The sequence below is a fragment of the Lactuca serriola genome, chromosome 6, assembly GCF_051521515.1.
Source record: "Lactuca serriola cultivar US96UC23 chromosome 6, Lser_US96UC23_V15, whole genome shotgun sequence".
NCBI lineage: Eukaryota > Viridiplantae > Streptophyta > Magnoliopsida > Asterales > Asteraceae > Lactuca > Lactuca serriola.
Genome location: NC_136413.1, coordinates 88,811,931 through 88,828,323, shown reverse-complemented (window position 1 = coordinate 88,828,323; position 16,393 = coordinate 88,811,931). Strand labels below are relative to the sequence as shown.

At 35.7% G+C, this 16,393-nt stretch overlaps 1 protein-coding gene across 1 annotated transcript; it reads right to left on the bottom strand.

The window, feature by feature from the left end:
- Nucleotides 1–20: 20 nt before the first annotated feature.
- Nucleotides 21–15,447, bottom strand: LOC145059992 (uncharacterized). The gene is made up of 11 exons (XM_079007738.1): nt 15,344–15,447; nt 15,175–15,251; nt 11,332–11,881; nt 11,096–11,234; nt 10,906–11,013; nt 10,598–10,810; nt 10,412–10,519; nt 10,080–10,274; nt 9,898–9,982; nt 8,264–8,320; nt 21–79 (listed from the first exon to the last, which is right to left on the bottom strand). The coding sequence occupies exons 1-11, from the start codon at nt 15,445–15,447 to the stop codon at nt 21–23; spliced, it is 1,695 nt and encodes a 564-aa protein (XP_078863864.1).
- Nucleotides 15,448–16,393: the final 946 nt, after the last annotated feature.

The following is a 16,393-nucleotide window of genomic DNA, read 5'->3' as shown; positions in this document are numbered from 1 at the left end:
TGACATAGTTTCGACCCTTGTTAACTCATGCCAAAGGTCTTTATGAACGGATGCAAGTTTCTGGACAATGAAGGTGCTCCTGAATATAAAAATAAAAGACTAAATAATATTAATGTACACAAAGTAATGTTTAAATGATCAACAATTCATAAAACATAATGTTGGCCCATATCGAATAGAGTGTATAGCTGAATAGAGTAAATTGATTAGAAGTCAATGGAACAATACACTAGACACGACAAACAAGGATTCGTTATCAAAGTAATTCCATTAATCAAATGAAGATTACATATAGTTCTAAACGAGGGATAAATTACAAATTTGTAAGAACCCTAAATAGTGTCAACTTCACTTAAGCTATGTATGGGAGTTTCTTTTTGACCTTCGGCCCAACGAAACTTTATTAACAAGAAATATTATACGTTTTGAAATAAAAATAAAATAAATTTAAATAACACGAAATTGGCAATGTGTTGAGGCCCATTCTCACATGGAAATAAAATAGCTTCAAGCTTTTCTTCTGCGGTAAACACTGGACGATTGTCTTTCCTATATAGACATGCCACAAACAACCAACACACACGTTAACATGGTCGATTAATCACATACTACTAATCAGTATGTGTTATGGAATATTAGGTGTTATTTGTTTTCTCTGAGTCAAAATGTCTGCAGTCTGCGGACCACATCTGTAGACATCTGCAGTAGAAAAGGTGGACCAAACGTTTGCAGTCTGAAAAAAGAAGACTGTTTGTTTTTTTAACATCTGTGGGCTACCAAAATAAACTAAAATTTAAATAAACTGATTTTGTTAAACTTCAAAGTGATAATAGGGGTCGAAAACGAATTTTCGATAAAAGATTATTTAGAATAAATAATCTTAACCAAGTTGTAGAATATGTCTCAAGGGTTCCGTACATATAAAGAACGCCGAAATCCGAGTTATAACGAAGAAGTTATGGCCCGTCGAAGTTTTACGACAAAACCGACACGACACCGGGAGACGTAAATAGTGAATTTACGATGGAGAACTTTTTAGTTTTAGTAATATAAACAAAAGTCGTAGAATATGTTAAGTTGAGAGCGTCCATAAAAAGAACGTCCAAATCTGACTTCGTATGAGGAAGTTATGATTTTTCTAAGATTTAGCATAACAGTGCACAACTTGGAATTCGAATTTTAGATCGAGCGGTTTTTGGCCAATGCGACCTAAATGAGAATTGAAGATCTCATTAATAGAAACTCAACAACAAAAAGACAGACGAAAACGGAGTCCGTATGTAAAAGTTATGAATTTTTAAGGGACCAATCCTGTCCCGGCCTGTTAAAAATATAACTTTAAAAATAAAGTCAAAATTAGCCGACGGAGTCTAAACGAAAGTTGTAGGGTACGGTCCCGCCTACACGTGGATATAATCAACATCAAAAACGGAGTCCGTATGAACGAGTTATAAAATATAATAGCATATTTACGTATTAAAATAAAGTATAAATCATATATACGTACACATATATATACATATGTATATATAATCAGAAAAGGTATCGACGATGCAGTCATTATAAGACTAATGTTGAGTTCTTTCGACATTAGTTTAGTACAAATATCGTTAAATCTATTTAAAATAGTATTATAAAGGGTGTTTAGTTGTTTATATAACTATAAGGTCATTAAGTAATTATAGAGGGTAGTTTTTGAAAATTCAATTACTATAAATAAGAGGCTTGGGCTCTCATATTTTTTGCACCATTCTCTTGATTCAAGATTCTTTCTCTCCTTATCCCCCGAGCATTTCGATCCCTCGTGATTCGACTTCTCTTTCTGTAGTTTTAGTATAGTAAGGTGAGCGCTAAAGCGCTGCACGAATCTTTCTTAGAAAGATTCAGCGACGAAGTTCTGCCCCTGCAGAGCCCGACTCCTAGCTAAAATCCCTTTGTAAGTAAGTTATGTTTACCCTATTTTAAATATAGTTTATATTTAAAATTAGTATATTTGAGCTATTATTATGACTTATATAAGTGTCGTTATAATATCATTTTAACTACTCGCGGTACGGGGAATCTGGTTTAAAGGGCCACATAGGGTTGTTGGATGTCAGAAGTGCTATATGCCAAAATGGTCCTGCCCTCCGGTGTTTTATGTCTGGCCCCTGTCTGGACATTAGTTTCGACATTAGTTTAGTACAAATATCGTTAAATCTATTTAAAATAGTATTATAAAGGGTGTTTAGTTGTTTATATAACTATAAGGTCATTAAGTAATTATAGAGGGTAGTTTTTGAAAATTCAATTACTATAAATAAGAGGCTTGGGCTCTCATATTTTTTGCACCATTCTCTTGATTCAAGATTCTTTCTCTTCTTATCCCCCGAGCATTTCGATCCCTTGTGATTCGACTTCTCTTTCTGTAGTTTTAGTATAGTAAGGTGAGCGCTGAAGCGATGCACGAATCTTTCTTAGAAAGATTCAGTGAAGAAGTTCTGCCCCTGCAGAGCCCGACTCCTAGCTAAAATCCCTTTGTAAGTAAGTTATGTTTACCCTATTTTAAATATAGTTTATATTTAAAATTAGTATTGTTATTATGAACTTATAATAAATATTTGAGCTATTATTATGACTTATATAAGTGTCATTATAATATCATTTTAACTACTCGCGGTACGGAGAATCTGGTTTAAAGGGCCACATAGGGTTGTTGGATTTCAGAAGTGCTATATGCCAAAATGGTCCTGCCCTCCGGTGTTTTATGTCTGCCCCTGTCTGTACATAGTGGTTGGAAAGTATTGTTTAAACGCTTATATAATAATAATAATAATAAGACTAATGATTAGTCACGGTAAATATTAGACTAAAATCTAGTGGTAATAATACTAGGTTTCGTAGAAGGAAATTATTTTAAAGTAAACGAAGCGTTGTCCGAGTACCGAGTCACCACCTTCTCAAGTGAGTGTATAGTTACTTTCATCTTACACATAGATATGAAGTATTTTAATATAAATTATGTGTTATATGTGCATATTGTCTGAATACTTGTTGTCTATGCTGATGAAAGATTTTTATACACGTTTTAAATGATTTAAATTGTATACATATTTTATATATACGAATATGTTGGGTATGACATAGGTAGATGAATGATGAGAGATAAAAGATGATGTGAGTAAACATTGGCAGCTATAGACTTAGTGCCTAATAAACATCGGCAGCTATGGACTTAGTGCCTATTGGACAAATACTGGTAGCTATGGACTTAGTACCTGGTAGGAATTGGTAGCTATGGACTTAGTACCTATTAGATAAACACTGGTAGCTATGGATTTAGTACCCGATGAATAAACTATATCAGCTATGGAATTAGTGCTTTACGAACGAGTATTGGCAGCTATGGATTTAGTGCCAGTCCTATAACCCTGGAAGCAAGGGACTTCAGAATAAACGAATAGATGACTCTTAGGATAGATCCTTAAGAGTAAATAAGATAATGGGGATGGGTAATTGGGTTGATTGTTTGATTGTTTAAATATAATAATTATATTATTGTGGGTTGAAAACCCTATGTACTCACCAGGTTTCCTAACCTGACCCACTTAGTTTATTTATATCACAGGTGTTGATATGAAGTCACATTACACTGAGAGATTAAAGAGATGTAGATCACTAGTGTAAATAAATGTAAGTTCCGTTTATGCTTATGTTTCTGTATTGACAATGACATCCCAATGTTTTAAAATGGATAAAAATACTTTTCTTCGAAAATGCTTTGATAAAGTATTTATCATGTTTTACTGGGAACAAATTCCGCAACATTTTTATTAAAAGAGGTACTCTGATTTTTATAAAGCATAAACAAAATTGGTCTTTTCTGGCCGTGAAAATGGGGATGTCACAGTTGGTATCAGAGCATTAGTTTAAGCGAACTAGGAATTTGTAGGAAATTTCTAGACTTAAACTTAGAATGCTAAGCGATGATTGTGAGATGAGTGTCTGCTATATTTTAAACACAAGCACTAGTTTATTTTAGGAAAAATGCCTAAAATGTTTTATGTGCTAAATGTTTTATGTTATAGCTATAAAGATACCTTATATGCTATTATTTGTTCGGATCTACGGTCTGTTGCCGACTGGATCTGGAAATTTTATGTGTTCAGATTTCTAAATGTTTGATTACGGTATTAGAACTGGCATATATAACTTTTCGGCGTGACAAGGAGAACTATATGTCTATTGTAAATAAAATCTTTCCTATCTTAAAATTCTCGCCTCGGTACACCGAACGTCTTCTTGGGTGTACAAAACGTCATGGTGAAGACAGACTAGGAAATATCCGAGGAAGATGAAAACCTGAGCCTAAGAATGTGATGGGTCATGCATCGGTCGTTGCGCCTGCACCCAAACGTATCATAATGGAAAAAGTTCAGAAAGTGATGCGAACCATGATAGACTGAGAAAATAGAGGAAATGAGATGGATTACGATAGTGAATGATACCTATCGGAAGATATTATAAGAGAGGTATCTTGCCTTTAGAATACGTCTGATAAAATAGCAGTACGTCTAGAGAAGTTCGGTACATCTAAATGTACACATTTGATTGGCGGGATGATAGAACGATTGGTGTAATTCCTAAAGTTTTCCTATCATCTGGAATTTCCATCACCAAGCGAGTTGAAGCAGAATTGATGATTGAAGATACGCATGGAAGAAGTCCTAGTAGAGTCTAGGGAAATTTTTATGATTATTTGGACACACTCGTATGTGTCAAATTGTTTTGTGATTTTGGGACTTGGGGACTGCGAGACAATACTTGGGACGAGTATGAGTAGGTGTGAAAGGTAGTAGATGCATATACTACTGGAAGCACATGACTCACGCTTGGATCAGGGAAAGTCACAAGGTTACCAAGAAGCCAATAATCGATTCGGTTTTATTCAAGCATGTTGTTACCATTGTTTCGGTAATGACTAAGAAGATTGTTGTTATTCTGACCCTAGTGGTCATATCAATCGAGTCTGACTAAGAAGATTGTTGTTATTCTGACCCTAGTGGTCATATCAATCGAGTCCTACTAAGAAGAGTATGTTAAATGGTTCAGAGAACCAAGTCCGATGTAGCATCTGACTTAAGCTAGAAGCTTGAAGTGATAGACAATCAAAGTGATCAGTAGAGGTATCGCGATAGTTGCTTGTAGCTAGGAATGCTACATTTTAAAATATGATTATATCGCATTTGAACAAGAATGAAGGCATAGTCTGTTCTGGAATTTGGCTCTAAAAGACCTGAGTCCAAGCGATGCATCATACGATGAGAGGTCATTAGAACATAACCCATCGGTCTATTATGATAATAGAAGGAAGAAACTTATCTCAAGTTTGTTAAAGAAGGAGTCTCCAATAAAGATCGAGATCGTGACTGAATGTCTAACATGAGATAGAGAGCCGGTTCAAGATCGGGCACCGCCTGCAGTCAGGAAGTCTTAGAGTTAGATACTCATTCGAAGAAACATCAAACTTATGGTTATTACTTCAGATGAAGAGATAACGTATGGAGTCATCATGTGAGTCCTGTTTCGTTGATGATTCTGGGACGTAGTCATCCTAAGGGGGAGATAATTGTAACGCACGTAGATCCGGGCTAGTCAATTTAGAGATAATAGGGGTCGAAAATGAATTTTCGACCAAAGATTATTTAGAATAAATAATCTTAACCAAGTTGTAGAATATGTCTCAAGGGTTCCGTACATATAAAGAACGCCGAAATCCGAGTTATAACGAAGAAGTTATGGCCCGTCGAAGTTTTACGACAAAACCGACACGACACCGGGAGACGTAAATAGTGAATTTACGATGGAGAACTTTTTAGTTTTAGTAATATAAACAAAAGTCGTAGAATATGTTAAGTTGAGAGCGTCCATAAAAAGAACGTCCAAATCTGACTTCGTATGAGGAAGTTATGATTTTTCTAAGATTTAGCATAACAGTGCACAACTTGGAATTCGAATTTTAGATCGAGCGGTTTTTGGCCAATGCGACCTAAATGAGAATTGAAGATCTCATTAATAGGAACTCAACGACAAAAAGACAGACGAAAACGGAGTCCGTATGTAAAAGTTATGAATTTTTAAGGGACCAATCCTGTCCCGGCCTGTTAAAAATATAACTTTAAAAATAAAGTCAAAATTAGCCGACGGAGTCTAAACGAAAGTTGTAGGGTACGGTCCCGCCTACACGTGGATATAATCAACATCAAAAATGGAGTCCGTATGAACGAGTTATAAAATATAATAGCATATTTACGTATTAAAATAAAGTATAAATCATATATACGTACACACATATATATATATATATATATATATATATATATATATACATATGTATATATCATCAGAAAAGGTATCGACGATGCAGTCATTATAAGACTAATGTTGAGTTCTTTCGACATTAGTTTAGTACAAATATCGTTAAATCTATTTAAAATAGTATTATAAAGGGTGTTTAGTTGTTTATATAACTATAAGGTCATTAAGTAATTATAGAGGGTAGTTTTTGAAAATTCAATTACTATAAATAAGAGGCTTGGGCTCTCATATTTTTTGCACCATTCTCTTGATTCAAGATTCTTTCTCTCCTTATCCCCCGAGCATTTCGATCCCTCGTGATTCGACTTCTCTTTCTGTAGTTTTAGTATAGTAAGGTGAGCGCTAAAGCGCTGCACGAATCTTTCTTAGAAAGATTCAGCGACGAAGTTCTGCCCCTGCAGAGCCCGACTCCTAGCTAAAATCCCTTTGTAAGTAAGTTATGTTTACCCTATTTTAAATATAGTTTATATTTAAAATTAGTATATTTGAGCTATTATTATGACTTATATAAGTGTCGTTATAATATCATTTTAACTACTCGCGGTACGGGGAATCTGGTTTAAAGGGCCACATAGGGTTGTTGGATGTCAGAAGTGCTATATGCCAAAATGGTCCTGCCCTCCGGTGTTTTATGTCTGGCCCCTGTCTGTACATAATGGTTGGAAAGTATTGTTTAAACGCTTATATAATAATAATAATAATAATAATAATAATAATAATAATAATAATAATAATAATAATAAGACTAATGATTAGTCACGGTAAATATTAGACTAAAATCTAGTGGTAATAATACTAGGTTACGTCGAAGAAATTATTTTAAAGTAAACGAAGCGTTGTCCGAGTACCGAGTCACCACCTTCTCAAGTGAGTGCATAGTTACTTTCATGTTACACATAGATATGAAGTATTTTAATATAAATTACGTGCTATATGTGCATATTGTCTAAATACTTGTTTTCTATGCTGGTGAAAGATTTTTATACATGTTTTAAATGATTTAAATTGTATACGTATTTTATATGTACGAATATGTTGGGTATGACATAGGTAGATGAATGATGAGAGATAAAAGATGATGTGAGTAAACATTGGCAGCTATAGACTTAGTGCCTAATAAACATCGGTAGCTATGGACTTAGTGCCTATTGGACAAATATTGGTAGCTATGGACTTAGTACCTGGTAGGAATTGGTAGCTATGGACTTAGTACCTATTAGATAAACACTGGTAGCTATGGATTTAGTACCCGATGAATAAACTATATCAGCTATGGAATTAGTGCTTTACGAACGAGTATTGGCAGCTATGGATTTAGTGCCAGTCCTATAACCCTGGAAGCAAGGGACTTCAGAATAAACGAATAGATGACTCTTAGGATAGATCCTTAAGAGTAAATAAGATAATGGGGATGGGTAATTGGGTTGATTGTTTGATTGTTTAAATATAATAATTATATTATTGTGGGTTGAAAACCCTATGTACTCACCAGGTTTCCTAACCTGACCCACTTAGTTTATTTATATCACAGGTGTTGATATGAAGTCACATTACACTGAGAGATTAAAGAGATGTAGATCACTAGTGTAAATAAATGTAAGTTCCGTTTATGCTTATGTTTCTGTATTGACAATGACATCCCAATGTTTTAAAATGGATAAAAATACTTTTCTTCGAAAATGCTTTGATAAAGTATTTATCATGTTTTACTGGGAACAAATTCCGCAACATTTTTATTAAAAGAGGTACTCTGATTTTTATAAAGCATAAACAAAATTGGTCTTTTCTGGCCGTGAAAATGGGGATGTCACAGAATGAGACTTGTATTTTGTACTTGTGACAATGTGATCATCCATATAGACTTGAACATAAATTGTAACTAAGGAGGAATGGTGAAAAAAATAACGATATGTCTGATTGGCAAGATTTGAACCCTTGAGTGATGAGATATGTTTTAAGTTTGGTGAACCAGCCCCTCGATGCCTGCTTAAGACCATACAGTACTTTATCAGACGACATACATGGGAGGGTTTGGTGGTATCAATAAACACTTGTGGTTGCTTCCTGTATACAACTGTGACATCCCCAATTTCATGGCCAGAAAAGATCAATTTGTTTATGTTTTGTTTTATAAATCAAAGTAATCTTTTAAAGAAAACAGTTGCGGAATTTGTTCCCAAAACAAAATGTGATAAGAATTTATCAAAGCATTTCTTTAAAGAAATGTATTTTCATTAAATAACAAAATCTCGGGATGTCATGTTCCGATACAGACCAAAAGCATAAACAATATAAAATAGACCTTACAACTGTTATTTATAACTACTGATCTATAATCCAAAATCTCTCGTCAAGTCCACCAACTAATACTCTTGTGCCATTACCTGTAATGCAAAGAAAACTGAGTGGGTCAGGCTTGGGAGCCTGGTGAGCATATAGGGTTTTCAACCCACAATAATATAATTATTATATTTAATCATCAAACAATCAACCTAATTACCCATCCCCATTATCTTCTTTACTCTTAAGGTTTTACCCTAAGAATCAACCACTACTATAAAAACAGCCTTTTATGAGGCTCATTGCGCGTCATAAAAGGCTCAGACGACGCGCAAATGTGCGTCAAGGAAGGCCCTGTCATAAAGAGAGACGACGCGCATTTACGACGCTCATTTACGACGCGCAATTACGACGCGCGTTTACAACACATAATGCGTATCAAGGAAGGCCCTGTCATAAAGGAAGACGACTCGCATTCGCGTGTCGTAACCTTACGACGCGCGTGTTAATGACACTCAATGCATATCAAGAAAGCCCCTGTCAAGAAAGGCCATGTCATAAATGAAGATGACACACATTTTTGCGTATCGTAAATTTAAATGTTTAAAAAAAATTATATATTTATTAATTTTTAAATTAAATTTGCATTTAATTTCTCATAATAGAAATAAAATACTTTTTTGATAGATTTACTAATTTTCAAATTAAATAACACATTAAAAGTCTCATAATACAAAATAAAATGCCATAAACAATAAAGATAATTCATTGGACTAAGGACCATGTTAACAAAAGAATATAACATTATATACCATAAGTACCCTCAAGTAATCAATCTCTTACAATGTTACTACAAATACCCTCAAGTAATCAATGTCTTACAAAGTTAAGAGACTAAGTTGGTATGTAACATGGCACTAAGAAGCCCAATAATTGTTTGTGTTTTTCCTGTTCCTGGTGGATCCTACATGGACAAAAGGTAAGAATTAACATTTTCAAAGTACAATGCCTCAATAAGGAAATCAATGGTAAAAGGCAAATCTGAATAAGAACAAACTTTATACATATATACATGGAAGTATTGTAATACACAATAACAACAACAAATACCAAATTACCCTTTGCTTACCTTTTCTTATGGCCACCTCCAAAAGTGAGAATTTGATAAAAGATTTAGGTCATGCATTCTCTCATCAAGCTCTGTATCCAAAAGTGAGAATTTGATAAAAGATTTAAAAAGTGGGAAAATATCAAGAATATAGAGGATAAGTTCGTGTGTCTGGTCATCACAAGTTTCTAGAACCTTCTGGACAACGTAATTTCCAAAAGGATCTTTCATCATTGCCTATAGTTTTGTTTTGCATTACAACAAACTCAGTTACCAAAAAGACAATTAATGTTTTTTTTATTTTTACAAAAAAAAAAAAGAGAGAGTTGCTGACCTGTAATGGCTCATTTTCATCAGTGGAACCAAGCATTTCGTTTACAAGAAGTTGGCGTTCATCTGGGCTTCCATAAGTTAAGCATTTCTCAACAACATTTGAAGCAAACTTTTGCAGACTCATCTTCACTGTTTCTCCTGCAATCTTGTTGATGATAGCTGATCGCTCATGGGGTTTACCATGTTGTAGGACATGCTAATTATAATCAAACAATAATATTATATCAATTAATTCAATCTCAAATCACAAATAAAAACATATATATATATATATATATATATATATATATATATATATATATATATATATTCAAAAGGTGAGTGAGTGAGTACCTGAATAACATAATTTCCATATTGGTCTTGTGCTAGAGTACAAACCCAGTTCATGATTTCATCCATTACAGCTTGTGTATTTCGATCATCACAGTGCTCCAATACCCTCTGTTCATTTTACATATAAGAAGAAGAAAAAAAAAAGATAATGAAAGTTATTATTTTTTTAAAAAATATATGTTTTACCTGAATGACTCGACATCCATAAGGATGTGATGAAAGAGAAACAACTTGTCCAAAGAAAGAAGAAACTATAAACTGAACACGATGTTGAGGCACACATTCAATACATTTCTGGATTACATGATTACCATTCTGATCACGAACACATTTCATGATTGAACCATCAAGCTCAGCCACCATTTCTGTCTGTTGATCAACTTCAACAACCTCCAATGCCTGAGTATAAATCCATGTTATGAATTATTCATCAATATGGGATGACTGATCTGTAAGAAAGATTATGTGCTTTTTGACAAATAAAAAAAATCTACCTTCTGAATAACTCTGCAACCATACATTTGAAGGCTAAGAGGCAAAACATGACCGATGAGTTGACCAGCTAACTCCCTTCTTTGACTTTTGGTCCCATGCTCAAAGAACTGAACGTGTATGTACAAAATGTTTAATTATACAACACTGTGAAAGAATTAGACATGAAAGGATGATGAATGTACCTTTTGCATGTATGACATAATTTCCAAACACATTAGTCATCAAACTACGTGCATGAGGGACAATTTCGGGAAATATTATATTCTTTTCTTCAACTGTGGCCGATTCAAGATTCTGCTGAATAAACCTGCTTCCATATTTATCGGTACTATAAATAAAAGGGAAAAAAAGAAAAAGAACAGAGTCAATGATGCATAAGTCATAACTGAATATGAATGAATAAGAGTAAGGCTTAGTTTGCATACCTAAACTCAATCACATGATCAACAACATCAGAGAGTTCAAAAGACTTGTTTTTGTTGTTCTTGAGCTCATCCAACAATGAAGAAACATATCTTCTATCTAAGCTCATATCACCTTCCAGATTCCAAGATCCAGAAACTCCACCCACTGAATTTCTAAAAGCAGGAGCAAATTGTTGTGACAACTGTCTGGATCCAACTGATGAATGTGTAGAATTTTCAAGTAAGTTTCCTTGATATGGAATGCCATGATTATATGTGGGATTCCCATATAGATGATTTAAGCTTCCAGATCTTCCAAAAAGTGGTGAACTGTATTGTTGGTTATGTTGAGCAAGCAGTGCTTCAAGATACACTTTCTGAAGAGCCTGCATATCTTCATGGCCATGTGAAACAACAAAATTATTACATCCCAAAGGAAGATTAGCTGAGTGTGTGTTGACCATGCATTGACCATGTTGTGAACCCATGATTGGTGAATGAAAGTTAGATACAGGTGGGTAGTTACATCGCCTCAAAAATTGCCCTTTTCCAGCTGTGTTTAAAGCTGAAGCTGAAAATACAAATTAAAGAATGTAAACATTAATTAAAGGATTAAGTTTATGGATTTATAAAGTCTAACAAATTACCCGAAGCAAGGTGATTAATCGGAGCAGAGTATCTAGCAGGAATCTGACTAGAACAAAGAGTATAGTGTTTTTTTTAAATACCTGCAATGGAACTATGTTGACAACAGGCTGTAAGCAGTCAACAACAAGAGGAACTTGAATTACTTTGCAATATAAAACACCTTCAATGCACCAAAGGTAAAAAATAGTAGGTTCACCATCATCCTCACATCTGTTAATTCTAAAATCTTTATCCCAAAGAAATTTCCTTTATAAAAAAATCTTTCCTTTTACTAAAACAAAGGTGAAGAAGTCAACAATGGCATGACATTCCATTTTGGAATCCATGACAGCAAAGTAAACAACTGAGTACACCACATTACATGTTTAATCAATTAGAAAACTAGAAAAATAGATAGTAACAAAGTGACCGGGCACCACACGTAAGTGTTATCAACCTTGAATCTCAGTCCAAAACCCATAAAATTAGTTTTTTTAAACAGACATGAAAATGATAACCATAAGCAATATACTGCTACTTATCATAACCCATATCATATATTCTAGATAGAAGAGATGAAGTAATAGTAAGGCGTAAGCATCTGACTAAAAAATATTTAAAAATGAAAAGCTCATAAAAGAAATAAATGAATTTTGGATTTAATCCCTTTACCTGGATAGATTCCAGATTAGCATTCAGACAAGAAACAAATAATAGAGTTGTAATTTGGACTTAAAATTTACTGTTTTAGCTATTCTATGTCAATTCTTTCATTCATGTTACAATTAGAAAATCACAGGCTAGCTTATATGAAAGTTTCAGGGATATGTATTATGCATAATGTCTCTCCATACATACTGTAACAACGTAAATTTTTCAAACAATTTTTTTTTTCCATTTCAAAATAAAGTATTTTCATTCAAAACAAGGCATAAACATTCCAAGCGTCATGTCAGAATACAAATCATATGAATCCCAAGATCACAAAACATCTATCAGTGTGTACAGATCACGCCGGCGCCTTCCCACGGTCCTCGCTAGTACCTGAAACACATACACAACAACTGTAAGCATAAATGCTTAGTGAGTTCCCCAAAATATAACTTACGCACATACGCCTTTCCAGGACCTGACCTTCCGATCCATGTGTCTCAGGGGACTTCCGTCCCTGCTGGGTAAACCTTCCGGTCCTACCCACGCCAACCTTACGGTCCACAACACAACGCCTTCCGGCCCATAACATAATCGCCTTCCGGCCCTTAACATAATGCCTTCCGGCCCACATAACATACATAGCACGTATAACAATTAACTTATCACATATAGCACATATATCTCATATCATATCCGACCTTCCGGTCACACAGTCAAACCCTTCCGGGTACAGTATAGTGAGAAGACTCACCCCGTGAATATCGAAAGCTAGCAAATCCCGAAGTCACTCGTGCTCGATCCGCCGAGCTACAATCTCCCTATAACATCATACATCTCTTATTAACATTTTATCTTCTAAGTTTGACTATCCCTAAGAAGTCAAACATAGGTCAACTCTGGTCAACGGTCAACGGTCAACTTGACCGGACTCGGCGAGTGCACATGGGCAACTCGGCGAGTCTAGACGTATTCGACAACTCCCTAGGATTCCCTTCTTACTCGTCGAGTGCTTCCCCTGACTCGACGAGTTCCACCTGGGAGAGTCGTGGGGCCACCCCGACTCAACTCGCCGAGTCTCAAGAACAACTCGGCGAGTCCCAGCTCGACTCAGTCCACCTGTCGACCCTCTCTAACTCGTCCCGACTCACTGAGTCAACCATAACTCGGTCAGGACTACACCCTGGGTGTCCTCAAGGATAATCTTCAAGCGACTCGTCGAGTCTGTTCATCAGACTCGGCGAGTCCAAGCCATGCACCAGCTAAAACTGGCTTTTGCGGTCAGATCCGTTCCATCCATTCATAGATCTGGCCTTCCCAAGCTTATTTGTCATGTAAAGTCTCAGTCTTGGTTGCCATGCAATGCGTACAAGGCTTATTTTGGGGAAACAACCTCTAATATGACCACCTTAGCTTCTAACTCAAAAGGATGGACATAAAGCTAGTCATATGGGGTCTCCTGGACCTGCTAAGGCCCATATCTAGGTTCCATATCTCCATGGAACCTTTCATACTTCCAATTTAAGCCAAGAAATGCAAGAAGAAACCCTAGATTTGATATATCAACACAAAACACAAAGTTTGGCTCTGAAGGTTACCTCAAGAAGACTCCCTTGATGAATTAGCAACAGATCCAAGCTCCCCAACTCCTCAAGTTTGATCCTCTCCCTCCTTTCTTGCAATATCACACAAAACGGTGAACAAATGGCCTCCAAATACACTCACAAGGGCTCACAGTCGTATGGGGGCTCTTAGGGTTCAAGGTGGCCGCAAATGAGGGCCATAAGGTCCTTTAAATAGGGCTTAGGACCGGGAAATTAGGGTTTCATTAAACAGCGCAGACTCGCCGAGTCCATATCCTGGACTCGCCGAGTCCAGACGAATCCCGCGTCCAGAATCGCGACCCTACTCGGCGAGTCTGAGCTCCAACTCGCCGAGTCCCCTCTCAAAACACAAAATAATCAAATCAATAAAGATACCTGGAATTCCGGGCTGTTACACATACATACACTTCATGTCACATGAGTTATCTAAAAGATTCATGTTTTTTTATAAAACATTGAAATATTATCTTTAAGTTGTTGAGCCTCCTTGTACCCCTGTATCATTCAATCACAAATAAGGTGGTTATGATGGATTCTTAGCTAACTCGGTCATATTTTCAACAAACCCTTAACCAAATCCTTCATTACATATATTTTACTTTCCTTTTTCTCTATCTTGTTCACCTATATCTCCAATACCCCTTTTCACCCTAATGTGTCGATCTCAATGGAACATTTTTAGCTAAAAAGTAAGAAAAATGTATTGACAACTCATACCATTTTGCAAAAAAGGCACATACATGAAGACAGGGGCCATGATTCGATAATCAAATATTGCAAAACTCAGTGAAGCAAATAATCAAACACTTAGTGGGCAATAAAAATCCAACACATTAAAATAAAAAAATAATAAAAAAAAACTTGCACCAGACATGGAAATAAAAAATAAAAAGAAGCTTGAACACAATAAAAAGGAAGTAAGTAGTTGGGGATGATGATGAACAGTTAGTGATGATGGATTTATTTTCAACATATGATTTACCTTGAGATCCAAAATTAGCATGAAGAATAGGAATCACTCTAATAACCCTGTTGCAAAGACTTTCCCACATCATTATGCTTGTCAAAATAAGAAATTACATCAATGAAACTATAAAATAACATGCAGTTTAAGAAGCAATTAGCGTTAATTTTGAATTGGGGAAACAAACCTTAGTTCTTTTTTCTTCGCCATGGAAAAGCACACAAACGGAAGGATGTGTATGATGTTTTCCTTCAAGATCTTCGCCTTCAAAGGTACACGATTCATCTCCATTTTATCATGCTTCCCTTCCGATTCCTAATCGAAAACCATGATTTCTAGAGCTTGAACTTTAGGAGGGGGAAGGAAGGAAGCATCGTAACTAGAGCAAGAGGGAAACAAAAATGGAGGATAAAAAAGAAGCGGGTTTTCAAAATGCTTGGGGATTTCATTTTCCCCAATATCTACTAAAACCCTGGCCTAGCACGTGCTAGAGAGAAGGGAGGTGGCGATGGCTTAGGGTTTACAGAGAGACGGGAGGTAGAGAATGAAGGGAGATCTAGAGGAGTGAGTATCAGAGAGAGGAGAGTGGATTGCAAGGATGAAAGATAGATAGAAGATTTCAAAACAAGGCGGGTTTTCAAAATTTTGGGGATTTCGTTTCCCCCTTGTCTACTAAAAGCGCGTTTCATTAAAATTATAAAGTGACAGGTAAAGACGACGCACGTTTAAGATAAAGCGCCCTCCGTGTTTTTAATTTTTTTTCTTGAGACACTAAATTAAGGGCACGCAGTAATGCGTGACGTAAATCCTAAATTTTTTTGAAGAGATGACACTATTTTAAGGGCACGTCCTTTTGCGTATCATTAATCAGCGCGTGTTGTAAAAAGCGCGTCATTAAAGGTCTATTTTCTAGTAGTGAACTATCCTTCATTCATTCATTCCTAAGGATTTACCTAAGGAATTGGCACGAAGTCCATTGCTGCCAAAGTTTATCTATCAGGTACTAAATCCATAGCTATTAGGCGCTAACTCCATAGTCACCAAGGTTCACTTAACAGGCGGTAACTCCATAGTCACCAAGGTTCACTTTAACAGGCGCTAACTCCATAGTCACTGAGGTTCACTTTAACAGGCGCTAACTCCATAGTCACCGAGGTTCACTTTAACAGGCGCTAACTCCATAGTCACCAAGGTTTATACAATAGGCGCTAACTCCATAGTCACCAAGGTTTATCTA